The 27,783-nt window shown below is 39.3% G+C and overlaps 1 protein-coding gene across 4 annotated transcripts in view; it reads right to left on the minus strand.

The window, feature by feature from the left end:
- The window catches only part of LOC113032123 (CUB and sushi domain-containing protein 3-like), a 245,265-nt gene that overhangs the window by 77,250 nt on the left and 140,232 nt on the right, over positions 1–27,783 (minus strand). For all 4 annotated transcript variants that reach the window (XM_026184799.1, XM_026184798.1, XM_026184796.1 and 1 more), the window contains 8 exons: positions 16,305–16,418; positions 15,734–15,829; positions 15,144–15,347; positions 7,853–7,977; positions 7,556–7,652; positions 6,618–6,722; positions 1,366–1,484; positions 220–289 (listed from right to left, as the gene is read on the minus strand). In XM_026184799.1, coding sequence (XP_026040584.1) covers positions 220–289; positions 1,366–1,484; positions 6,618–6,722; positions 7,556–7,652; positions 7,853–7,977; positions 15,144–15,347; positions 15,734–15,829; positions 16,305–16,418 — 930 coding nt within the window. The remainder of the gene's footprint in view (positions 1–219; positions 290–1,365; positions 1,485–6,617; positions 6,723–7,555; positions 7,653–7,852; positions 7,978–15,143; positions 15,348–15,733; positions 15,830–16,304; positions 16,419–27,783) is intronic.

The following is a 27,783-nucleotide window of genomic DNA, read 5'->3' on the forward strand; positions in this document are numbered from 1 at the left end:
GTCATTGTATATGAGAAAAATATTAGTATGAGAGAAATATAAATAAGGAGAAGATAGAAGAAAGATAAACGAGTCAATGAGAAAAATTGAACGGCAAAAATGGGAAAGAAAAAGATCTAGTTTGAGTTTGGTGCTACAAATATGGGTTTGTTGTCAACAATATCACCTCATTGAAATGCTGTCACTAGAGCTGTCAGACTGTATGCGATAATACATTACCTAAGCACAGAGGTACGGGGTAATTCCATCTTCTGACAGGACCAGGCATGCAGGTAATATATGCATTACCCTGTTCAAGAAAACAAACAAAAACTGTTTACTGTCAATTCCCTTTCAGCAAAACACTGTGAAGTTAAAAATGAAAAGGAACACGATGAGATCAAACCAGCAGGTGACCCCAGTATATTTTATCTCTGTCCTATGGATCTTTGGATTTAGTGAAAATCCCCTTCTTGTGTGTAAATATCAAGAGTAGGGCAGGATGTTCTCGCTGCTAGGTATACAATGGGAGTAAGCACCCCGAGATAAGAACAGAAAAAAAAAAATCTGCAAACATAATTGTGTTGAATACAAAAAAGGGAATCTAAATGTGATGGTTAATATTCAGAGCATTAATGTTGTTTTAAACATAGAAACTGGAATTTGCCTGCATGTTTGTAAAATGCATACATGCAGGGTGATTCTCCAAAAACCTGTACACTAACATCACGCCTGAAAAAACATAGCTATACTGCGCACTCACACACTAAACTAAACTCAAAAGACTCATCCATACTGTTGCTTTTGTTACTACACCCGCCTCAAGTCTATTTCTGGTGTTCAGACACTCAGCCTGAAGATGTGTGTAAGAAGTTGCTGGTTAGTCCAGAGAGGATATGAAAAGAAGAGAATGCCCGAGCTGGGAAGAAAAATCGGTGTGGGATTAGCGAGGCGACTGTTAACACAATCCATCGCCTGTGGCCTTGGAAGGTTCTACAGCTCAAAACGCCACAGCCACTGAATCTACTCAGGCAGGATTGGAAGAAGTTAAAGCTGCTTTGTAACGAACACACTAGGACTCACACTTACACAAACATGCAAGCAGGGAGGCAATGTACGCACACATACACGCGCACCACTACAAATAAACTTGCAAACACACTTGCCTATTCACATACTTCTTTCCTGTACTCTTCCGCTCACACACACACACACACACACACACACACACACACACACACACACACACACTCATCAAAAGGACTTGATTCCTCTGTTTTAAAACATTCATCCTTTAGAGGATCCCCATGAAAATGTCACTCATTTAGCCAGGTCAATATTTTTCACTAAGAGAGCTGCAGATCTGCACTTCATTTTTCCACCTACCTGTAGTGAAAAGCCTTGATCACATTGGAAGGAAACCATGTCACCCACAGTGTAACGATCTCCAACTTTTCGGCCATTACTGGGAGGCAGCGGCTCTGGACACGAATCCAAACCTATTGCTTAGGACAGAGTCACAACACACAAGTGTGGACAGCAATCATTCTTCTGCATATCAAAGAAACTCCTCCATATATATTTGGAGTAAATATTTACATTTAATCAACCAGTACCTATAGAGGGAAGGAATAATTTAATTAAAACCAACCTTTTTGACATAATTATAAAATTCCTCCCACCACCACCACCACGCCGACTCTTTGTCTCTCTTTCCCTTCATCATAACGTTTAGAAAGTGGGGCAAGCTATGAAGCTATTCTGCTCGTGGCTGTAATCGCAAAATCCTTCTGACTGTGATCTGAAGCAATCACTGTGAAATTACAAAGCAATCCCTGAAGTATTACTTGACAGACGCATTGAGCCCATTGGAAAGAAATGATTACAGTGCCACTTGCCAGGTAGTGAAAGGCTTGAAAGGCTAGATATTGTGTTTTAATGGCTTAAAAGCAATGGTGATGCCAGCTATATGGACTATATTAATGTAGGACATTTTAAGGAAATTTGAGCCTGCTCAAAGCCTGCTTTTTACAAATAAAAGAAAGAAAAAAAGACAAGAAATATAGTCAGGTTGCAATTTCATTTATCTAAGAAGTGACTAAAATATATTGACAGGCAGAGGAGAAAACATTTTACATCATTACTTTGAGGCATAAAATGCTGTTATTCAATGAAAGGCAGCACTGGAGACATCCTCATCTTAAACATTTTTCAAATCGCACCAGTCGTCTGTCAAACATTGTTTTTCGATGCATCAAACAACACGAAAATAGGCCGACGAAAAACAGGAGACAGTTACCTTCATAATAACCCAAATACAAATCTAGATGGTTTTATTAGGTTTCCTTCGTAATCTATAATTTGTAAGCAGGCCGCAGGGAGCGGAATAGTGTAGACAAATACAGCATCCCCAACAATGTTGCAGGCAAACACAAGCATTTCACAAGCACTCGCATTCAAGCCCACTCAAAGAGTTAACTTGTCCAAACAAGTCAGTGGGTGGATGAACACAAACATGGTAGGGGAAGTGCCCACAAAAGATTCAGAACAATTTAAAGGCGACTAGCAGGAGTGGTCACTCCACTCAACATCTACTGAAAGTTAGAGAGGATATTTGAGTGGGAGGAGACGGTAACCCAAGAGACGCAGAGCAGGAAGCAACGTGAAAGCAGCTGGAGATAGAACAATTCAACAAGAGACGAGCTACTGTACAGGGTGAGTGGGTGGATGCTTTGAAGCTGTGAAGTTCTGTCATATGTGGGTATAAATAAGAGCAATACTTTGACAAATTCTTCGACTTAGAAATGTTTAATTAATTTCAAGGAGATTTGATGACACAATTCACAAGAGCGGAGCAGTTGCTGCTAAAAAATTAGGCTGCCAGAAGGTAATTTTGAGATTAAAGCACAATGCAGCTCTAAAATTGTCATGTGTACTCGTGATAAGGAATAATCGGCCTGTCTCTTGCAGTTTTTTGTGAAATTTGCACTGTTCACTTCAAACAATGAAAATATTAAAAGGTTGTCAAACCCTGTAATAATACAAAATGCCCAGGTTCAGGAAAAATGACCCTGAAAAATCAGAGAACAGTTCCCAAAGCCAGAGGTGGAGCACCAGATCTTAGGTCAGGTTAAACATGTGCGTCTGCCAACATTATGGTCCAGGTTCCTGCCACCTTGTGATGTTTTCCGCTCAAGCCGTCAGGAATCACATTTTGGATCGGCCACCTGTTTCTGCGTGTGCACCCATGTCTTGAAGCAGTGCTATCCTTATCAAACACAAGACCCTACCGAATGCATCCAGGCAAAGCAATTTCAATCATGTGTGTCATCAGTTACTAACCAGTGGTGCACACTAGCCGAGAGTTTCTGCTCTTGTGCATTTACATGAATTCGATCAGTTCAATATTTATTTTTTAAAAATTAAACTCGACCTGCAAAACAACACAACTGTTTAGTATTCCAAACAGTAGGAGGAGGTTCGAGACAAAAAAAAAGAAAATAAAAAATGCAAGGACAATAAAAGCTACCTGAAAGATGAGGCAGGAAAACATGCAGGTCAGACAATATAGAAGAGCCTACTGTGGAGAAAAAAGTTTCTCTGCAAAGGTATATATGCAAATGCAACGACTCATTTTTACGAGGCAATATACTGCGGATACACACTGCTCACAGCTCAGGCGACTCCAAGTTTAAGATGCGGAGGAGATAAAGTGTGGCAGGTGGTGGTTTCCACCTGTGGGTGGAGGAGCAGTAAAACAACTTAAGGTAGATCGTCTCAGTTTTTCTTTTTTTTAAACAGACATTAACAAAGTGTGAGGCACAATATCAATTACGACACTGTGACATTTTTATGTCGTTCATCAGATTTCCATCCCTAATCCTGCCACTAATTTTTAAATATGACGACTTTTATCAATATAATAAACCAGCCACTGTAATTGCTTTGCACAATTAACTTAATCAAGACATTAAAGTATCAAAATGACACAGTGCCTGAATGTATTTAGTATTAACACACTATGTGCAGAGGAAGTGAGTGCGTTAAATGAACAATCAACAGATCTCTTGAGATTATACATGCGTCACAATGACACCTGTTATGCAACAAGATATAGTTACCTGTTTATTGTGAGCAAAAATATGTAAGACTGTGTTCTTGCAATATTTTCTTACAGAGTTACAGCACCATTCAAAAGTTTGGACAGACTCAAATTTTTGAATTGTACTCTATACGATGTTGGGTTAGATTAAATAAGACACATTAAAACTAGTACACAGCTGTGCTGCATGCCAGGACTGACTGATAAAAAAATCTAAAGCCAAGTCTATATGTGAATAGATGTGATCTGTGTATGCACAGATGATGCTATTAATACAAGTGACTTTGAACCAGAATGCAAATAGTAGGCTTATAGTTTAGTAGCAAATGCTAACAGATGTGCATTTTACATACACTAGTGGTGTACTTTTTCTAGGTCATCATACAGCATAGTACTGAAAAATAGTGTAGTAAGAAAATGTGAATGAGTAGTAACCTGGTCATTTCTGCTCTTAATCTTTAACAATGCTGCAGGGCTTAGCCGTGATAGATGTAATTCATAAGGAAAAATGTGGAAGTACTTATCGGGGAGATTACAGGTAGTAACCATAGACTTGACACTGCTATATTTTCTTGGTGTGACTGAAGAAAGTCTGGAAAGATCTTAAGACCATGTCAAAGAAAGAGTGCCTTTCTGAGCTGTCAAACAATTGATTCAGTGTGGTGTCACAGTTATTCCACGTAGCAGTGACAATAAGCCAAACTTTGGTAGACTTGATTTGGGATGCAAGCTGCTATACAGCATGTGCGAACACTGCAATTATGTTTTCAGCTATAGCATTCTGTTTGCCTTAGGAGAGCTGCTTAAACGTTTTTCTTTTAAGATGTTGTACTGGCGGGTGGTATAAAGAATTTCTATGACTGGTCTCAGTGGACTGCAACAATCACCCAAAGGAAACATTTTAAAACAGATGGTTAGTTGGCTGGGTGTGTGCCAATCGCTGTTGCTGTTTTCTACCCCCTCCACTGAGCTTTCAGAGCATTAATTGGGAACCAGAAACTCAAGTGCGTGAAATATAAATGACTATTTCAAGCCAACCAGTGTAGATGCATCTAACTACAGGTCAGAAGAGGATTAATGTAATAGCTAATGTGACCAAATAAATTAGACTCTGAAATCTGCTATATGTAGGATAAAATATCAGAAAGTGAAAAAACTGCAATACTTCACGAGTGGCTCCATAGGGAAGCTACATGGATTAATCGCACATCCCTTTTTTTTTCTTCTTTTTTTTGCAGATAGGAAAAGTAGCAGGAAAAGTAACAAATAGCAAGAGAAGAAAGCAGAGAGGAGATAAACTGAAGCGTTGTTTGCACAAAGAATCAGGGAGTATACTTTACAAGGGCAGCAGTGGCAAAGTGTAAGACAGACACAGAGCAAAGAGCTGATTGTGATTCTCAGCGGTAGGTAGAGGTAGTGGGGGTGGTGTGACATGGCGTGGAAGTGCAGAAAGGAAAGAGCGCACTGAGAGACATGAGTACAGAGTGGCTCCAAACAAGAAGAACGAAGCACCTACTGTGAGATACATGACTGTGAAGTCGTTCTCAACAGTGGCATGACGCTCACAGACTGACACAACTGACAGCAAGGACACACACGGTGACAGCAGTGATTTTTCTTGTTTTCCAACAAATTTGCAGAAAGTGACAGTTTGAACTGAGCTCACTCAAAAAAAAGTGTGACTCTTTAGCTGTTATGTATGTGTAAAAAAATTCAAGGCTGGATGTATTAAAGCGTTGGCCGTCATTTCTGTTTTTGACATTTCCATATCGTCCTATTTTAATCACAGCATTAGGAAGTCTTCCCGGTCTTTCCACACTGCCACAAATGTGCATCACAGACAATGAGTGGGTCTGCCCACAGTCTCGTATCAGCCAATGAGTGGTTAGTAAAAAACCAGCAGGAAGACAAACGTGAAGAGCAAACAAGAGAATACACGCCAGCTTAAAATTTAACTAAGAGAAAAGGACATTAGAAGAGACAAAGAACGGTGCCTGCAGTGTAAGTGAATTAAAGAAAAGCTGCATGGATCAAGGACAGAGCTTTTTCTTTGAGATGTGCAATTTTTAAATGGGAGTAAATCAGGCACTCCATTGGGGCACGCTACACTCCTTCAATTCTGATGCACAGTAAATGTTTAGCATGCTCTTTAGCAAATATGCCTGGAAGTGAACAGTCCACTGAGAGATAAGGAAACTTAGTCCTTAAATGAATGAAAAAAAAAGGATGTGGGTCCAGTAAGTTGAAGCTATGGGGGGAATTTAAAAAAGAAGCCACTCGGGAATACCAAACTACCATACCAGAAAAGCGGATACAAAGCCTGAAAATTAGAAAAGATAATGAGGAAGAAAAAGCTTTGCCCACTCACTTACTCTCCATTTCACACCATTTTTTATAGCTCCAACTGTGCCATCCACACCAGCTGTCCCTCTTATTCCTTATACCCTTGTGCAGCAGCTGGAAGTCAGTGGCAGATGGACGCAGAAAGACAACAGACAAAGTGACAGGCAGGCAGACGAGCCGTCTCTCCTCATACCTGTGTACTCCAAGTGGAAGCCGGCGGCAGATACACTGATGTCAGACTGGAAGGTCAGGTACAGGTTGTTGGATGTGCTGTTCAGCAGTTGGGGAATTGTTGTACCTGAATCATAAAATATACAAAAGAGCCTGTGTACTTCACTTTCTGGATTTAAGCCTACCAAAAGCATGTGAACGTGTGCAAAGTATTTAACTCTGCACTGCTTTCTGTTACACAGTTTAAGAAAATCATGCTCAGTACATCTCCTCTAGCTCTTTAGTCACAGAAGTCAGATGCATAAAATCACATCGAGGAAGAGGAATGGTCTACAATTCAAATTCACTGCAAAATAATCTGTATGTGCAGCTACGCTGAGCTCAGGGAACATTTTCTCTGTTCCCCGTGTCTTTGGGAATTTGCGGTGAGACTTTGGCTTGTGATTATAATCATCTTTATCAATTTAGCCAAACCTAAACATGATTGCTAGCCATTTAAAACGCCTGACCCTTTTCACACTGCAGTTAGTTCTGCACTCTGGGGCTGTTTCACTTTTCAGAGAGTGTCTTTTTCCTAAAGGAGATCTCCGTATCAAGGCTGAAGTCATTATGTTAAACCAGCCGCTCGTATTCCAGAATTGAGCATCTGAAGTGACGTGATGACCTGTTTCTTATAGGTTACTGAGTGACAAACACACCGTTTCTAATAATGTAAACCCGAAGGCAACACTACGAATGTAAAATGAAACAGGGGTTACATTATAAAGCTCTCAACTGCAAAGGCCAGGACACTGTGACAGAGCAAGCGGTTCTTTTTTTCTCCTTTTTTATCGTTTTTTTGACAGCATTCTCAAATGTCATCAGCTCGATCACCGCATCTGTCTCTTGCTGGGATCTTGTGACACCTGATTCAAAATCAAGTGGGAGCTGACAACTAAAATTTAGATGTATAACATTTACCTGAGTAGCTACCAAGTCTTGGGGCATTACCATCAACGCCATCAAAAAAATCCAGCGAATCCCAGTTGTGTTCTGTGGCAAAGGTCACGACCTGAATCTGAAAGGGAAACATAACGTAATACAAAAAGTTTAATAAGTATGAAACCTTAACAAATTTCCAAAGGAAAAAAAAGGAAAAAAGCACGAGTTGGGAAATGGCTAACTTGTATGTATCAGTAATAAATCCACCCCTCAAAAAAAAATCTCTTAATCTTTCATCAAACATGACTCTGCTAAGATCTGCATCTGTCTTCTCACCTGGATGCCGGCTCCCTCAGGAACAGAGATTTTCCAGGCACAGTTCAAATAGTTGGCATATGGATCTGGATATCCGGGAGAGAGGATAGTACCCTTGCGTTCAGTTAAGACTCCACCACAGGGAACTAGAAAAAAGGAAAGCATATGCAAAAACTGAGTTCGGGCTAACTGAAGTCACGTATGCACCTAAAAATCAAAAGTGGACCAATATGGGTCACAGCAGCAAAAATATCCAGCTCTCACACTTTTAAAACTCCTAACTGATCATTAATAGATGGATGTTAAATGAGCAAATGGAAAAATCCCTTCAGCTGATGAAATTCTATTGATACAAAGGAAAGATGAGGCACCCGTAGCATAGTGAGCCATGATAATGTAAATCTACTCTATTTTATGCCATTCTTATACACACGACATGCTAATCATCAAACTCAGTGGACCGCAGCATGGAGCCATAGACTTATCTCATGCGATACACAGAAGTAAACAGTTTAACCCTGATGTGTAATTTAATCTCTCACAGGCCATACAAAACAAATCTTTCAATTGTGAATGCTATTCTGAGCATGCCCTGTTGCTGCCAATGCCTCCAGTCATTTATTTATCAACCCTCTGAGCTCTCAGATGAATTGACGCTCTGAGTATGATGTGCTGAAATTGTCAAGGAGTGCGATAAAGCTTATTATAACTCAAACAACAACCACCACCAAATCGTGACGATATGTCCAAGTACCGTTTCGAGACGAGTGCCAGTGGCCCCAGTATTCAACCGGGACTATTCTATGCAGTAATTCTGGCTTACAATGAGAAGCAGTCCCTTTCTATTGAAATAAAGTTCTGCTGACTAATACAGAAACCTGCAATAACCTGTAGGATATTGTGCTGTTGTGATAAAGTGTTATGACACCTTATCATCAGAGAGAAGTGTAAAGTGGTTTATATTTTATCCCTGTATCCCTCTATGTTTTCTCTCCTGGGAACGATTGTTCTGCTGTCACCAGTAGCAAAGTATGAGTCAACTTAAGTCACGGCATATATTTCAACATTACTGTCGATACCTTGTCTAAAAATTAAGCAGTGTATTCAAACCAGCTGACTAAAGATATGAAGAAAATGGTAAGTAAAAAGAATCACAGACCTTCTGTTTTGTTTAATACAACCAACAAAGTAATTTCTTTATCAGTCCTCTGATGTTGAAGGTTACCAACCATTTGTGTGTTTCTCTGCAGCATGGGACCATAAACATAGCTGTCAGTCTAAGAGGACATTCAGCAGAGTAGTTCAAAGTGTTCTCACAAAGAAGAGACTGATACTTTTTGTCAAGGACAAGGGTTTACCCCCATGCAGGTCAATGATAATCACTATTTTTGATATCCATCAGCTGATGGCAGATACAATGAAAGTGACAAGAGGAGACATGGAAAACAAGGGGAAAAAAACAATAGTCTCCCTTTGCAATAAACACTAAAGTGGCTGATGGAGAAAGAGAAAAAAAATATCACTTTAGCTATCAAGAAAGTACAGTCACAAGTTCAAAGTTATCAGCATTTTACAGGTGATATCTACCATCTGAAAGACACTTGGAGAACGGTGCCAAAGTGACTGCTTTGTTGCTTTTTATACTGAGTGACACATTAGAGACAATGAATTCTGTACTGCATCTCTCAGCAGTCACAGAGCGGAGTCATCACACTTACTGTATATACTCGCTACCACAGGTATAGCTTCTTCTGCTAAAGCACATCATGTGCAGACTACTTGGTATGGAAATCAGTCATCTCCTATACATGCACGAAAGTAGGATACGAGTTTGTGCAATTGTTTTGTCTAAAAATGAAAAAAATAAAGGTCAATGCCCATAACATCCATAGCAACACCGTGAGAATGTCATATCCTGTTGGCACCACTCAAAAGCTCCTTGAAGGTTTGAAGAGCTGTGCGATAACTAAGCAGAGATTGTTTCATGCTGCCTATACTGCACAGAAAATAATTTCTTCTCAACATCTTTGTTATTACCAACCCTTCAGTGATGAGCCAAACACCTGAGAGAAATTGAAACCAGTTTATGAACAAAGTACAGTCAGCTTTGCTGTGTTCCGGTGGGTTGTTTTTCTTCTTCTTCGTTATTCATCAAGAAGAAGAGCATCGCCTTGAGAACAAGCCTAATTTCACAACTCATTTCGGTCCTGTGAGAAAATGCAACTGGTCAAGCGAGATTGGAAAATATGACTGCAATAAAGGACTGAAAGCTTTAGACTTAGCGTAGGTAGACAAAGGTTGGGACCATATATTATATTACACTATAAAACTGCACAGTTTGATATGCAGGAAAGTGACAGGAGCTTATAATTGGAAATGTTTTAATCACGTAATGTCTGTGACATAATAGCTTAACATATTCTTAAATGGTTCTTGCACTTTTACAAATTACACATTCATTTCATTAAATGTTGCATACATTTCACAGTTGAAACAACCTTTTGTCAAGTTTCAGAATTCTCTATTTTTCATCCATCTTGATGTGACACGTTAATGCTGCATACAATAGTCACACTGAGTGATATCTCTGCATGCTAAATATATTAGTCAAGCTGCAAAGCTGCTAATCCATATAATTTGTTATGGTCCTGGGTCGGTCCTGGGGCTTTTACCCAGTGATTTTGTTTTTTTTGGGGGCTTTTTAGTTTTCCTTATGTAAATCTTTGATTCTTGGTTTTCTTTGGGTTTATATTCATGTATCTTTTTTTTCCTTGCTGTCTTCTTGCTCCTTAGTTCTATATATTATTCTCTTGTGTTCTGCCTTTTTGTGCCAAGTCCCAGTGTTTGGCTACTTCCTGTTTTATTTTGGTAACACATGGCTACTGTGGTTGGTATTTATATACTTGCCCTGTCTGGTTTTCTGAGATTAGTTTCAGCTGTGTTCCCCTCCCGTTTCCTCTTTCTTCATTACTTTGTGCTTTCATTGTCCCTGTCTCCCCTGGCCCTTTGTCAAATCGTCCTACCAGCCGTCCTGTCCCTATTGTTTTCCCCTGTGCTTTCTTGTGCCTTGTGGATTTTGTTTACCATTTCTGGACTGCCTGTTACTTGTTCTTTTCATGGAATAAATGCTCAATTTGACAGTCAACCTTCATCTACCACACTACTATCCTCAGTCTTTCACCACACCTCCCATAGCTAAATCTGATAGAAAGGACTGGAGAAAATATTTGTTCTCCAATTCTCACAGATGTGTTTTTGGCCAAAAGAGTAAAAGTTATAAATTAATAAAAAAGACAAAAGCGTTAAAGTAATAGAAACACACCATTAGATAAACTGGCAGTAATTTCCGATTTCATTGTGGAAAGTTAAGTAAACTTTTAAATGTAGCGAAACCTCAAGAGCAGCTCATTTTGCTCCAGAGATGCACTCTGGCCTGGCTTTGCTTCACACTTCCAGACTGAGACACTTTAATTGGTCTTGGGAGGCTATTGCAAAACAAGAATCCACTGTTTAAAAACAAACTCTGCACGACACTGTTTACTTGTTGACACCTTCGAAAAAGCCAACAGTGAATTCCATAGCGTGGGCATACTGAGCATGAATCATGGCAATCTGTGAGCTTATGCAATATGAGGATTTTCTACAGTCAGAAGTGATTAAGTATGTGTTTGAGACTAAGCTGCAATTCTGTCACTCGTGCAGGAAACAAGCCAGTGGACAAATATGCTCATCTGTTTAACTTCATTATCATTTCTACTTCAACCTGTAATAGGCAGTCGGTCATTTGCACAATCTAATGGGGACATAGGAGTCTACACACAGCTGAAAAAGATCTGACATAAGGGTTAGGGTTAGCATCTTTTTTGAAGCTCTGTCCACTGCTGCAAGTTAAACTTGCAGCGCGATAAACAAAAACATCTATTTATTCAAGTCAACTACTCAACATAAAAATTCAACAAAGTCTGCCCCAACATTATGCATCCATTCAGGCGGGGCTAATTAAATCACAACAGGACGTTGTAGAGACTCACCAGCAAAACCCTCATTCAGCAGCTTTGTACGTGTAAAATCAAAAGAAATACAACAGCCGCACGATGAGCGAGGTCAATCACATCTGGACGAGGAAATTAAAATATATCATCTGAAACATGGACACCTTTCTAGAGAGCGGTGTCTGATGCCGTCATATCACATAAAGAGGGCTTGAGTAATTGAGCATGGTGCGGGTTTTTTTTAGGCTTCCATGAAACTATATCCATTATTCTGGACGAGTACACTGCCGCTGGGGGAGATGCTGCAGCCAGATTCAATCTCCAGATAAAAATCACTATGTTTAAAATGGAACTGCGCGTGCCACTGCTATTCCCTTACCACTTGGCACTGGACTTGGATGAACCCTGGCTGGAAATCTCTCGCACTTACCGGCTGGTACTATTTACTGGCTGGCACAAGGCCTGACTTCAATAGATTTTACCTCATTTCATCTTTAGTCCTTGATCTCCCCAAGACAGATATGTGGGTGTCTTTGTGAGACTGACTGCATGTCCTTTTGCACGCTTTCAGGTATGGGTAGCAGTGTTTGCTGACAGCATACCTAAATCATCCTGTACACAAATATGGACTATGCATATTCATGCAGGTATATTTACATGTAAAATGGTTTTGTGCATGCTAGCCAAACATCCATGTAGGGAGAAATGTCTGTCCCTTCAGCAGATGGTTCGCATCCACCTTACATAGGCCGCCAAGAGCTGTTGTAATAATAGGGCTGTTGGATCATGGCTAGTTAATTATATTTTCTGGTTTTCAAAAATGTATGAATTTCTCTGTCCCTGTTTGTCACTGGTTTTGAACTTTAAATCTTTTATATGAAACAAGAGTTGCTGTCTTTTAAAACAACCTTATAAACTAGATATTATTGTTACGCTACAACACTACAACTCAACACTAGCTCTTCACAGAAGGTGCAGCGACAGTGGGTCCTCTCCACATTGACACAGACTCTTTAAGTCATTCGTAACTGTGTGTGTGTAAGTTTGGTAGCGAGTAGTAGAAGGCTATAGAGTGGGTTTACTAGAGCTTTTTTCATTGTGACCTTTCCCTGTTGCAATTTAAGAAAACATGAGCTGTCAGAGAGAACCAAAGTGGTACAACTGTGGGTCGGTCAGCTAAACAGTGACTAGAAATTCTTTATAAGGTGTAGAAAATGAGGGTGAGCCGCAGATTCAGGCGACTATTCACCGCAGATCTGTCACTGCAAATTACCACTTTCACATTGTCACATCATTTTGATACTGCAATTTGAAACATATAACATATTAGGGCTGCCACTAGGGATGGGTATCGAAACCTGGTTCTTGTTGAGAATTTTTGCAAACGTTTCCCTTATCGATTCCAGTCGCCCCGAATGACGTCACCACGTTGCGGAGTGTCATTTACCATAGCAGGAAACACGGCATCTAAGCGGCTCAAACGCTCAAAAGTTTGGTTATACTTTACGAGAATGGATGACAACAGGGCAACTTGCAATACTTGCAAAGTAGATATTTCATTTAAGGGAGGAAACACTACGAACATGCAAAAGCATTTGCTCACAAAACACACGATAACCTTAAATGAATGTCGTGTTTTTAATTCCGCACCGGAGTCGTGAATCTCAACCCAGCAGCAGCGGTAACGTTTGTACGTCCTCTCCCGTTAATGCGGCAGGTAAATAATCAACTAACAGTGCATATTATGTTTGCACGATCTGCCTTATTACAAAACCTGCCATTACTGTGCATTTAGGTGACCATGATGAGAGAGACAGACAGAGTCTGGCTGGCGCTCGCCGGCAGTTGTCGCTGCAGTCTGCCGGTAGCGTCTCCTTTCAGGCCAGGATAGACGAATGTCACCGAGCAGTGACTAAGTTTGTGGTAAAAGGCTTGAACCCATTTGCCACAGCAGATGCCACCGATTTTCGGTAAGTGAATATGTTTAATTGTAGGCAGGGACATTACTGGATATTCTTGTGTAATTGCTACAGAATAATTTATGTTAAACTTTGTTATTGCTACAGACGAATATTTCTTTTATTATTTTACATTTACAATTTTTTTTCCCGGGGACCCTGTGACACCCCATTGAAGAGCCGTAGGCTGGATCTCTTAAAGATCCCTTAAGATCTCACTGTTGGGTTTTTAAGGCCATGCTACTCCTAAATTTCTATCTTGTTCAAAGAGAAGATGTAAAACAAAGTTCTAAGCTATTCGACCTTAGTGTTCTCCTTTTTAAAAAAAAAAGAATCGATAAAGAATCGAATCGTTAAACAGAATCGAAAATGGAATCGGAATCGTGAAAATCTTATCAATACCCATCCCTAGCTGCCACAAACGATTATTTTGACAGTATAACTTTAATCTCAGCCAAACCAATTTACTCAGGAACAAATAAAATGGTAAAAAAAAAAAAACCAAACAATAACATTTTTAAGTTATCTAACGGCAGCTGGGATCCTTGTACATGCAGTGCTGCCATCTTCTGTTTCAGTCTGTTATTACACTCTTAAATCCTGCTACTTATTCCTGCGGCTTTTGTGATCTTACAAAGCTTCAAACAACGCGTCGACTATTAAATCAGTCGTCGACGATTTTGATAGTCGACGTAATCGTGACTGGTCGACTAATCGTGGCAGCCCTATAACATATCCATTATAATGGCATTAACCTTGCAAAGCACTATATTTATATCAAGAGTACATTAATAATGATTCTTGTCAAAAGCTACAACGTATTATATTGTACACATGCCTGGTCCCATCATATGTATTATAGATAGCATTACAATTTTGGCATCGCGGGACAGAATGATGGTGTTTGAATATTCTGTCCAGATTTATTTGCATATGGAGTGCTAATGTGTTAAAAAATACCTTTTATAGCAGAGCTGTTATACTGAACTACATTATACTGAGGGCATATAGAGATTAAAGTTCTTGAAAGATCTGTTGTTGTTGGATGTATTTACTTTACACTGATATTTATTTTTTCCACTTATCTGGAAAAACACAGGAACCTAAAACCCTTGGGTGAAGCTTGTTCTGTTTGCTGTTGCTTCTCTCTGCTGGTCTAATCTACCAGAGCCTGAGATTAGCTGCTTTGCAATGGGTGATGGACATTAGGAAAACTAATGACAGGAAAAAACCCCAACAAAAAAAACAGACACCAACTGCTTTTATGCACCTGAGCCACTTTTTGGATTGGTGTTTGTGCGTTTGTGTGTGTTTGCATGCATGCAGGACATGTGGCAAGGATTGGAGGATGATGACGCTTACCAACACATGTGGGCACAGTGCCGTTCCACTGGGCCAGGGCATTGGGCACAGCCTCGCACCTGATGGCATTGGAGCCGTGCAGCGTGTAGCCTGGACTGCATTCAAACAGTACTGCCATACCGATGCCAAAGTCATTCCCTATCCGCTTCCCAAAGCGGGGCTCAGGGACTGAGCTACACTGAGTGGCGCTTGTCCGAGGGACAGCTAAGGATAAAGGGGGAGGAAGCGAGCATTAGAGGAAGAAAGACAAAGAGCGTTGGGTGGGTTTGTTAGGCAGAAATACAACAGGGAAAAGGAGACAAGGAAAGACAAAGGAGGTAGAATGCAACAGTAAAGCCCTTGTGAATCTCCTCGCGCGTCATTAGTCACTCTCATCTGCTTTGCCAGGATAGGCTATTTGACTCCACATCATTTTGCTTTGTTCAGACATGCCCAGCCGCATCCAGTGGCACTCTGCTGAACAGCCCTCTGTTTGGTGAGCGCTGGGCTAAAGTACCTTCACCTTCCCCCGAAAGCAAACAAATGCAGTCAATGTAGCAAATAATTCATCGGATGAAACTCTGGAACTATAGCAGAAAATGTAACGTTACCTTGGTAAACAAAATGAAATCCTTTGGCTGTTTCTGTTCCATTTGTGGCAAACTTTAGCATGATCTTGTTTCCTGAACTCAAAGGTAGGGTCTCACCTACACAACAAAGCAAAAAGAAAAACATAATCAAGACATTATCGGTGTGATTTAAATTGAAATCAAAAGGATGTTCTTAAGTGGTACGGCACAACACAAAGGATTCAGTGCTTTTCTTTGTTTCAACATTTTTGACAGTCTAACCAGGTAGAATGTGACAACAATTTACAACAGCTGGTTTGCTTTTGTTATTTTAATTGGGATCTCAGGAGTTTATTCAATTACAATCATAATGTAATTATATAACATCAATATGAGAATATATGAAGGGAAACAATCTTTATCCCCAGCAGCTTGAAGTGGCTCAGATAACAGACATTCAATTTGTTTAGGAAAAATAGTAATTTGATTAGAATTGAGTCGCATGTGATGTACTGCCCGCAATTCTAAATGCTGCACTCGACCTTTCAAGGCCCTAGCCATACTTATGAGCGAAGAGAAACTAGGCTTCAAAGTCAGAGTGTTATGCTATTACCTGAGTGTGATCCATATATGGAAGAGAGAAGGGCTGAATCTGTTGAAGAACCATCATAGATCTCGACCACATCGCTGGTCAAAGTCTGGAATACCACAAACTGACCAAAGAGAACTGCAGGGAAAGAAGCAGCAGAGGACAGAGAACAGAAGACAACATGAAGGTGAATTTGTGCCAATAAAGGTTTAGATCTGTCAACATTCAGCTGATTTACTAGTTTGTACAGTCCCAAAGAGTGTGGCTGCTGCTTTGGCAATACTGCCGCTTGCTTGTAGTGAATAACATGCACATGTCTCTGCCCTGACAGACAAGTAAAACAGCCAAGCTGCATTCAGTATCAGCATTTGTACGACATCTATCGCTGGCCAGTTCAATCTTATTCTGCTGATTTACACAACCCTTCAGCGAGGCTGATTTATCAAGCTATTATTTACCGATATCAGCCACACACAGACACACAAACGCGCGCGCACACACAGATTCCAGATGGGATTTCTGTGTTTTTTTTAGCCCTCACAATTCCAATTAATATAAGTTTTATGTTAAGAACAGTATAACACTACGAGGGCACTTCAGGACTTTATAAGCTGCAGTAAAACATGTGACTTTTGGTGCAATATTCTTTCTGGACAGTAGCTTTTTATAGGTCACATTTTTCTCAGGCAAACTAACATCTGCTCCCTACTATAAACCTTTCCGTGGCATTTTCTGAACAACCAATAATTAGGTATTCCTTTGAACTGTGCATCTTTCTTTGGTGTGCCATGGCATTTAACATGTTCGGAATGACCTTCATACAATAGGGTGTTTTAACACCTAAACTAAAAGCAAAAGATCCCCTTTTTTCTGCAAAAATACTGCAATTTTGAAGGTTTAAAAACAGCCTTTTTAATAACCAAATAACCAACAAAATGTCTTTGCAAATATCAGCAATGCTATATTTCCTTCCTGTTGCTGGAGGGGTGTGTTGGTGGGGGCAGTGGATTGACAGCAGCTGACAAGGTGAGCTCAGGCACAGGCAGGGGAATGGGAGGAAGCGTAAACAAACTGGCACTGTAGCCTAAAAGCTGTGGGCAGGGAGTATTTTGTTAGCAGTAGTACTGAAGAGTAAGGACACAACAAGCATCCAAAACAAGTGAAATTTGGAGGAAGGTTTACACGCTTGTTTAATATGCCACACAAGAGCAGTTAATTTGCTGTCTAGCCCCCAAACTGACATTTGCAGAGCACTTTTCCTCTGTGAATGTTTGTCCGCTCACTCAACAAACCAAGTTGCAAGACAAACGACAGTACCGGTACATCAGTCACTGTGACTGCTTGCAAAAGAACAGTGTTGTAAATATGTAAATGTAAATATGTAAATGTATGTAAATATGCCCTAAATTAATGTGAGGTGACTGCCTGTATGTACACAAATTTCCATATTAAGGCAGATAAGAAATTAAGAGCAATCATTAAAATAAAAGAGAGAAAAACTATTTTCTGTCTCTATTGAATTCGGATTTTTTTTTTCTTAAAAAAGACGGGACATATTACTGTATGACAAGCAATTTCAGCTGAACTTTAAATATGATATGTATTAGCCGATCGCTCCTATTTCAAGTGTTAAACAATCCTGATTTAGCCAAAATGAATAAATAAAGACCACTCAGAAAGTCACCCGAGTCCATGCTGCATCACCATAAGCATAAAGGCACAGGGAAGCGATCTGGCCGAAGTATTTGTAGTATCTGACCTTTAGTTTAATGAAACATCCATTTCTTGATGAAATGTCACATGAGAACATTACAGTTTATCGCAAAATAATTAAATCTTGTCCTTAATAAAAGCAGTGAGGGAGAACTTATGATAATGAACAGAGAATTATTTAAATAATGCTCTGCATAAATATTTCCAATTAAGCATTCCTGATTATATCGATGTGTACACATCCTTGAAAATAATCAGATTTTTTTTACCAAATGAATAGACATGACCAACTGGATCACTACCTCTGCGACAACTCGTGTTTGTGTCTGTGCAGTTGTGCGTGCCAGTGCAAATAAATGTACTCTATGCGCGCGTGTCAGCAATGATGGTTAGGAGGCACCTTGAAGGCTACTTATACTCAACGTGGCTCTTGTTTATCCCTTTCTCTGTTTTCCCACACTCAACCCACCATTCTGGTTACATTTACCGCATTGTTGCAATAAGTTTATTTCTCTGTTTGTCCCGAGTCACCGTGCTAATTATTATATTCACAGTGTTTTCCAAAGAGCAGCAATTATCACAAAATCTGGCAGGAGCAGTTTTCCTTCATCACGCCAGGCAGGTCCATAAACCCTGTCAGTAAGCGGCAACTTACACTGCGCCATTCAAGCTGCACAGATAAGCACTCACACCATGACTCCATCAGTGACTGTGGGCACTGAATCCTTTATGTCTGAAATGCAGGTATCACAATAACAATAGAAAAAAGAAGAAGAACTATGAGTGCCCTCCGTTTCAATAAAAATAAATTCTGCACTGTATTACTGAGATAATTAATGCCTTTTAAAGTGACAGTAATTCACAATAAACTAATTGTTAACATAGAAAATTAATCCGAGACACCATACTATTGTGCTTCAGTGGGTAGAGTCAGAATAAAATAGCATTCCTAATCAAAACAGGTGGATTCAGCAAGAGCTGATCCTAAAGACAAAGTTAAATTCTTTATATGTTTAATAATGATAAGGAACAAATACGGTCTATGCTTGCTTAATATACTAACAGAAAAGCCATTTGAGGAAGCAGATTTACTAGATTTAGTTTTAAAAATTACTATTCATTTAAAACTTTGACTAGGAAAAACTGCAAGCAGTTGTGGTGACTAATAGGACATCTAGAGGGTGAGGGTGTCGTGTACGTTCAATTACAAGGTGACCACCTAGTGGGAGGCAACCTGTTGCCAAATAATGTCCAACTCTGCATGAATGCAATCACTCTCTGACAACTTCGTAAAAGTTCTCAAAAAACTAGTATGTAATTGATAGATAAGCTACTGGCTGGACTCTAAATGTAAATAGTTACATGTGAAATCCTGTATATGTAGACATCAACCAATTTGTGATTTCCCTTTGATTTATCACAGTTAAATTCCTGTATTATTACAAATAGATTGTATGTAATTGCTAACTGGACCCATTCAATCGTAAAATACTAAAATGAAAGGAGACTCACTCTGTCTAATTGCAGTTTTAACACCCTCTTTATGACCCAGTAAGACAACTGGTGAGTGGTTGCAGACCTGGTACCCATCTTCCGAGTTCATTACATGGTTAAAAGCATTTCTTTTGTTGTGGTGCTGCCTCCAACCACTGTTTTCCCTAATGTGATTGTACCATGAAGTAGAAAAGCATCTGTTCTAACTGGTACACAAACACACAGATTATCAATAACTGGGCTGCAGAAGAGCAGACTTCATATGGCTAAAATCTATAAATGAAAAGCAAGTGTGGCATGCTTTTTGTCCAGTAACAGTGTTCACCTATGTGTAAGCACACACAGGATCCACCTGAAAAGGTGTCAAATTAAAATAACACAATCAACAGAGGCAATTGCTAAAGGTAGAAAAGGCAGCATATGTTTTTCCTTCTGGCTATGAATTATGCAGAATTTTCCTGTCTTCTTCACTTTGTAGCAGTACCCATCTCCTCTGGCAGGTAGCCAACCACCATGAAACCACTATCCCCACTACAAAGCTAAGAAAGACACAAGGAGTAAAAGACACTTAGCAGGAAACAGAAACAAGGGAATAAGTAACCCCTAAAAGCCACTGGAGGCAACACTGCATCTTATGGCCTAATAGGCAAATGACAATACAGAAAACATGAAACGAACAGCAATGACATGTTTTTGTAGTCTAACATCTCATTGCTGTAGTAGTTTGTTGAACTTTTGTTTTAATAAGGGTACCCCGCTAGTTATTATTTGTTGCAAAATGTAAAGTGTCAAAAATGAAACGACAGCCAAACAAGCTTCATAAAGCAAAAAATCCCCCAAAAATGGAAACACATGGACACGCATGAAGTGATGTTCTCACTCAAAGCAGCACAGGCAGACCTGTTTCCTTATCTGTTGAGTCGAGAAAATACCTATGGCTGAAAAAGAGTTTGAATAAGAGATTATTTTACCCTTAGGGACAGCTCACTGCTGCGGTATTAGCATACCAACACCCTGTTAGAGGCTGCACTCCTGTGCTCTGAGCACACACGCACACACACAAAATATAAGCACAATGTCGCTCATTTTTGCCTCTAATCCAAAGCCAGCCATGCATGACTCCAATCTGCTCCTTTGCTGTAATCATGTCCAGATATTAAGTCAATAAATCATCGGAAACTTGTTACCTAATTTGTGCAGGACTATGATGAATCTGTTGTCCTCTGGGCATCGTCATGGTAGTGTAATGCACTGCACTTGGACAATGGAAACAATTTTCATATCTGCATCTTCACCTTGAATTATCTCAACGCAAGTCACTTTAATCCTACACCTCTCAGGGTATTAGATCGTGATATTCGTATATTCCTGTATCTCAAAACCAGTAATGCCTGCCAGGCACTGATAAAGCATGAAATGTACAATTATACTTTGATCCTTCTCTTGAGTGATGGCAATCTAATTTTTTCCAATTTGAAAGCAGTCATTCTGGAAAATGTGACAAGAGGCTTCAATGGTTTTCTACCATCTCAAGTGCAGGCTGGCAGATATGAATTGAATCAGGGGAAACGTTTAAATTAACCATGCAATTTAAACAATCAAGAAAAGTCTTAGGTGGTCGTGCATTACATAATTTACATTAAATGTAATGGCAGAGGAGTCCACACTCAAAGATGCACCTATCTAGAGTTGCATAAGACATTTCTACTTCAAAACAGAGAAAATTGGTTCAGGCATGGGCTCAAAACGGTGATAGTTTCCACGCACAGTTCTTGCAGATATTTGCCAGCACATTCACACTGTAAGGAAAAAACCCTTGCCACCACATCTCAAAGGTGCTCTATTGGGCTGGGATCTAAAGAAAGTACACGAGGAAAGTGAAGTAAATTAAAATCACTGTCATGCTCCTGGAGCCATTTGGAGATGATGAGTGCTTTGTGACAAGGCTTGTTATCCTGCTGGAAGCATCCATTTGAAAAAGTGCAGACTGTCGATGAATGGGTGCACCTGGTCAGTAACAATGTCTAAGTATGTTATGATGTCTAAATGGTTCTAAGATGGCATTAAGGCAAGCAATGTGTGTCAAGAAAATATCTTCCCTAAGTTACACGTCAACAAACAACCCTTACTGTGTGCACGTTGTAAGACAGGTCCATGATTTCATATAGTTTACTCCACTTGCCATTGGAATTGTAATTCCTTCACTTTATGGAATTATGCTCAGGGGTTAATGTGGGCCATAACAATCCAGAACAGCAATCCAACACCGTCAGTAAATAGAAATACATAGTAATAGATTAATGCATAATACTGCTGAATCCCTGTGATTTGTCCATCTTACATTGGTTACTCAACTTCAGCATCTAGCTAGTGCTACTGAAAGGAGCGAGCATAAATGGTGCTAATTTTGTTTAAGTGGCAGGTAGTTTCAAACACAACAGCTCCACAAACATCAGCAAAAACAAACTGTGTGTATGGCCAAATAGGTGCAGTTGCTGTTTTTCCCAGGGAGAGAAAAAATGTTTCACAGGACAAGAAAGGAATATGAGAGATATTTTCAAAGGTAACGAATGTTCAGTAAGAAATATTTGATAAAATGGAAACTATCCTAATTCATTTAATTTTTAATCAGATATTGGATCTATGATGTGCTGCAGAAGTTTCTTACATATTTTGCAATGTATAATAAGTTGGGGTATTTTTTTGGGTTATTCAAAGGTTGTATAAAGGGGGTAGTTTAGTACGGTTTAGTGCATGCTAAAGTGGTTAGTTTGCAGCACTGTGGTGTAGTTTGCAGTAATTCACTATGGTGGACAGATACAGGGTAGCAACAGAGTAGCAATGATCAACTTAAATGAAAGGTTACGTTGCTGATTAGATTCACTCACCAAATACTACCTACTATGTAGTGGTTGGAAATCAGCTACACAGCTTATGAATAATCTACTTGTATCATGTTGAATTCAGCTGGCTGGACAGGTCAGTTGATTACAGCCTGCAGATGAAGTAAAATCTAATGGAGCTCAGAATACAAATAACTATGTGTTTTATTTTAAGTGATTATTCTCCCCATGGTGCTATACATAAACTCCCCCCACCTGCCAAATCCCTCTTGAACCGACTACTCTATTCAGTCTAGTTCATAAATCAATGGCATAAGGATCACATTAAAATTTCTCAGAGTGGGTCTTGCAGGAATACTCATATTTTGAGGCATCACATTGTAAAAGCATTTTTAAATAAAACTGCTGTTAAATGGAAGTGTTGCTCAGAAGGCCGTAAGCAGACGGATCTTTGTTGTTCACACTCAGTATGTCAACACTCGAAGAAATCCACCTAGTCTCACCTTTATTCGTGAGGGTTTAGAAAGAAGTGTGTAGCTATAGCTCTCTTCATCCTGACTTTTAAAAGGTTCACATCAAAATACAACGATCACATTTAATGTTGTGGAGTGACTAATTAATCAAACATCAGTAGTACCCCATAGTCACCTGCAGCTTTTGCTCATTTTGAGTATTCTCTTTCTTAACCCTAACCTTCATCAGGTGAATGACTCGGCCACTCAGTGATATTTAAACTCACATTTTCTTAACCAGCACATTTACCATTGCTGTAGAATGATTGAATGACATTCACTGAGCTTTTAATATACTTGGATGGATGCCACAGAAAGCCCAAGCAATAATGAAATTGCCATATTCTTTAAAAGATGAGGAGGGTTGCTTGTCATGAGCCATTCGTAGCAGCCTATAGAACCTTTTTTCACAACTCTACCACTTTCTTATTGTGTTCCTGTGAGCGACAAACTTTCTTCTTTGAGTCTGATCAGGAGGTTGCAAAATGCATTGAATCCAACAGTTTGTCATTTTCTAGTTTCCCTATTTGCATCCATTATTCTTATAATATAACCAACATAATATTTTGGTGAATCAACTACCTCTGAGAAGACTGAAAATTATTTTAATTACAACCATAACAAAAGAATCTACTTTTCACTGCTGGGAGTGAGAAATGTGGTAAACGGCAAAAAATCAGAGAGATTTAGAGAGACTTTAGACTCAGTGAGGGGAGCAGAGCAGAATAAAGCCCAAAGGAAATAAAACACACACAAAAAAATTGTTTCAACATCTTCAACATAACCATGTCACACAGCACATAGAAGGCTTTCCAAGAAGAAAATAATATACCTAACCTAAGGGCAGGGTAACAGAACTCCAAATGCTGAAACTACTAATGCTGGAAAACAAGTTTTTCGGAAATGCAAAATGTGGCAGTATTATTATTTTTTCTTTTTTAGATTGTCTGAAGTAACAAGAGATCAGTCTAATAGTTTTCCTAATGACTGAATGCTACCACCCCTTCACACTGAACTTCAGCCGCACTTTTCATCTGACTGTCATCTCCTGTCACAAACAAATGCAAATCCTGGGAGAGAAGAGAAGCAGTCATTGCAAGGTTCTATCAGTGAATGAAGAAACACTCAATGAACTATGATAAAAACAATGCACATGTGCATGACCGTGCTTTGCATTTCTCCAATCTAAAAACAATACAATTTCTCTTTTTAAGCATTTAATATGTTGCCTTATTTCACCATTTTCAATTCAACATATGGTTTAACATGATTTGCAAATCCTCACATTTGTTTTTTCTTTACACTTTACACAGCATCCCTGCTTATCTGGAAGTAGAGTTTAAGAACCACTCAAACTATAATTCACCATTACTATGTTCCCGTGCAAAGGTAATAGCAAGAAATGCTACATTTCATGCAGATTTAAAAAGAAATGTGCAAAATACAGAAGACACTTGCTGCAGATGTAACTGTTAAGGATTAACTACATACCCAAGTTGCGCCCAATATACTAAGCACCAATGGTTATTTTACGCATGATGTACTGTATATAATGGAGCCTAAACATGATGCAGGCATCTGGTTTTTCAGAGACTCGGTCTCCGACTAATACACCATTAAAAACAGTAAAACGTGGTAAGAATTCCTCTTCTGATTCTGATGAAGACAATTCTTTTGTGTCATGTGACAGTCCTGCATAATTGACTTCTGATTTCTTTGCGTTTCAGTCCAGTCAGTCACACAACCAAATCTGAAAGCATCTTAATGTGAAAAGCTAAAAGAGAAGAGATTACTAGTTTAAATCTCCATCATGCTAAAACACAGAACCCATCATAAAATATTCAATATTAAGTGTGCATGCAGTACAGGCATTACAGCACTTCAATTTTATTCCATTTCACTCACTTGCAACCACATCACTTCTCAGTGGTGCAAAAAGAAAAAAACTACAGTATTTATCTGAAATGAAGTATAAGTCTGATAACAGGCTCTGGTTTCTGAGGTATCATGTTGAAGCTAATCAGTGAACCTTGACTACCTCTGCAGGGTCTCTATCTCCCTCTGTCCTTGCTTCAGTGTGAAAGGCCTTAAAGGGATTTTGTCTGACAGTGAGGCAGAAGAAACTCTAAAAACTACCTCAGTTTCACTTTTTGTGCATGTTTATCATCTTGCCGCATGTACAAACTCAGGCGAGACCCAGGGAAGACGCCCGCGTCATCTCCATATCTATTTTATTGAGATTCTGCTTCTACCTAACATGTATGTTTTATTTATTTTTCCCATTGGCCAATAATAACATGCCCACTTTCATAAGTACACAACTCCCAGCAATTGCTTCCCATAAGCTGATTAAACTTAGCTTCCAGCCAGCTTCTCATTGACTTAAAGTTTGTTAAAAAGGTGCATCTTTCAAGAACTTTTGCATCTCATGTTTTACAATATTTTACAAATAAAGTGTTACTGGATTCTGTCCATTTCAGGTCTGAGTCAAATTAAAAGCAAAAACATATTTTGAGGCCTCTTTAGATTCACCCCTTTTTTAAATTGTTATGTGTGTGCATCTAAATCACAATCTTTGAAATTTGAGAGGTCACATCCAGAGATGGGCAGTAACGCGTTACTGTAATCTGATTACTTTTTTTAAAAGTAACGAGTAAAGTAAGGGATTACTATCGCAAAAACTTTAATTAGATTACCGTTACTTTCCCGTAGGAACGCTGCGTTACTGCGTTACTAAAACCGTGATTTTTTTGCGAGAATGTCTCATGACAATAACGTAAGCGAGTGCGACATTCGTGACAACAGCTGTGTGCAGATCAACAATGGATAATATGTCAAGTATTAAGTATATGTCAATGCATAAAGTTAAAAGATTAAAACTGATAAAACAAGTTAAAAAAAAGAGACTTTTCCATTTGAGTACATTTTGTGAAGGATTATGCAAAAAAAGTAGAATTGGGCTGAAAGATCTATCGCTTTATTACCTATTCAGGTTGTAAATCGTGTTTTTAAAAAGTAACTAAGTAACTAAGTAATTAATTACTTTTGAAAATAAGTAATCAGTAAAGTAACGGGATTACTTTTTGGGGAAGTAATCAGTAATTAGTTACTGATTACTTTTTTCAAGTAACTTGACCAACATTGGTCACATCTAAAAATAACACTATTGTTGGTCAGAAGTTAAAACTATGGGAAACAATTCAGTTTGATTCAAATCAAGGTGCTTTCTATTGCAAAGTAAAGACCTACAATATTAGAGACATACAACAATCAGACGACTTCCTATGAGCAAGCACTTGGCGACAGTGGGAAGGAAAAAATCCCTTTAAAGAGGAAGAAACCTCTTAAACCCAGAACCAGCCATCTTCTGCGACCAGTTGGAGGTGAGGGGAAGAAGACAGGACAAAAGACAGAGTGTGAAAATAATTATTAATAATAACTACTGCTCAGTAGTAGAGTGGTGTATAAACACAAATGGTGAAAAGAGGTGAGCAAAGAAATGATCAGTGCATCATGGGAAGCTCTCAGCAGCCTAGCCCTATTGCAGTACAATTGAGGAAAGGTTAAGGGTCCCCTGGTCCAGCCCAGATCATAAGCTCTATCAAGTTTCAAGCGTAATCTTAAAAAGAGAGATGGTGTACGTTGTGTACAGAATCCATACTGGGAGCCGGTTATACAGAAGTGGGACCTGAAAGCTGAAGAACAGAAGTCGCAGCAGATGAGCCTGATTCTGCCGGAGGTTTCTTCCTGTTAAAAGGGAGTTTTTTCTTCCCACTGTCGCCAAAGTGCTTGCTCATAGGGAGTCATATGATTGTTGGGTTTTCTCTGTATGTATTATTGTAGTGTCTACCTTACAAATATAAAGCGTAACTGTTGTTGTGACTTGGCGCTATATAAATGAATTGAATTGAATTCAGGTAAAGAGGTAAACCCCTTGAGGACCATGCTCTTCTAAGAAACTGCTCATCACATCATCATAATTTAAATGGAACGAAACACAGCCACCTTTTTCCCCACACTCACTGGATTGGCCTTAAGGCAAAGTATGCAAAAAGCCCAAATAAGGCGCTAAAAATACTAACAGCACAAGCAGTCGTGAAAGGTAAGAAAAATGGAAGCATATGTTTGTCCTTCTGGAAATGAATTATGGAAGAGCTACCTGTCACCTTTGTTTTATGGTAGTGCGGGCCTTCTGAGATTCTGAGCTATGACAGCATACACAAGCCTCATTTACAGAAACCAAAGGGATTATATGACAGCATCGACACATATATTTTTAATGACCCATTATCACAGCAAAATTGCATCAGCTCTTTTGGCAGGGTGTACGTGGCTGTACCTTGGCACAATCTGTATGCAGCCCATTAGGCTTTTATCTTGGGTAAAAACTTTTGGTTACTCAAGAGAGAAAGAAAACTGTAAGTGGCCTGTGGCTTCTTTTTACTTCCTGCTTTAACTGCACTGATACTTTTTCTTGGCTTGGGTTTTTATTAGTGTTTGTACTTGCTGACTAGAACTGGTTTATACGGCATTCATTAATGGGGTTTTAAAGGGTAACACAAGCCAGTACAATGACAAAGAGAGCACCCAGAATCTCTGCAATCTTGAAGTCTTCGAAATCAGTCAGAGTCATCATTCAAGACTGTGTCTTACACACATCAAAAACCACATGCTCTATCATGAAAGATCTCCAACTCAAGGCAGAGCCAAAACAAATTCACAGTTTATATTAGGTTGAGGGAAGTGTATGGTGTAAGCTGATGGAGACAGACAAGGTAATGATTTTGTTGTGTAGGATGTAGCAAGTCATGTGCTGGGGTGGCTCGAGGCAGAATCTTACACTTCAGCAAACATCACTGATGAGTCAACAATCAGCCCCCGGGGTCTACGCTTTATGATCGCTCTCAGCAGTACTCTGTTCCTCTCGCCCTATTCTTCTCA

The sequence above is a fragment of the Astatotilapia calliptera genome, chromosome 11, assembly GCF_900246225.1.
Source record: "Astatotilapia calliptera chromosome 11, fAstCal1.2, whole genome shotgun sequence".
Taxonomy (NCBI): domain Eukaryota; kingdom Metazoa; phylum Chordata; class Actinopteri; order Cichliformes; family Cichlidae; genus Astatotilapia; species Astatotilapia calliptera.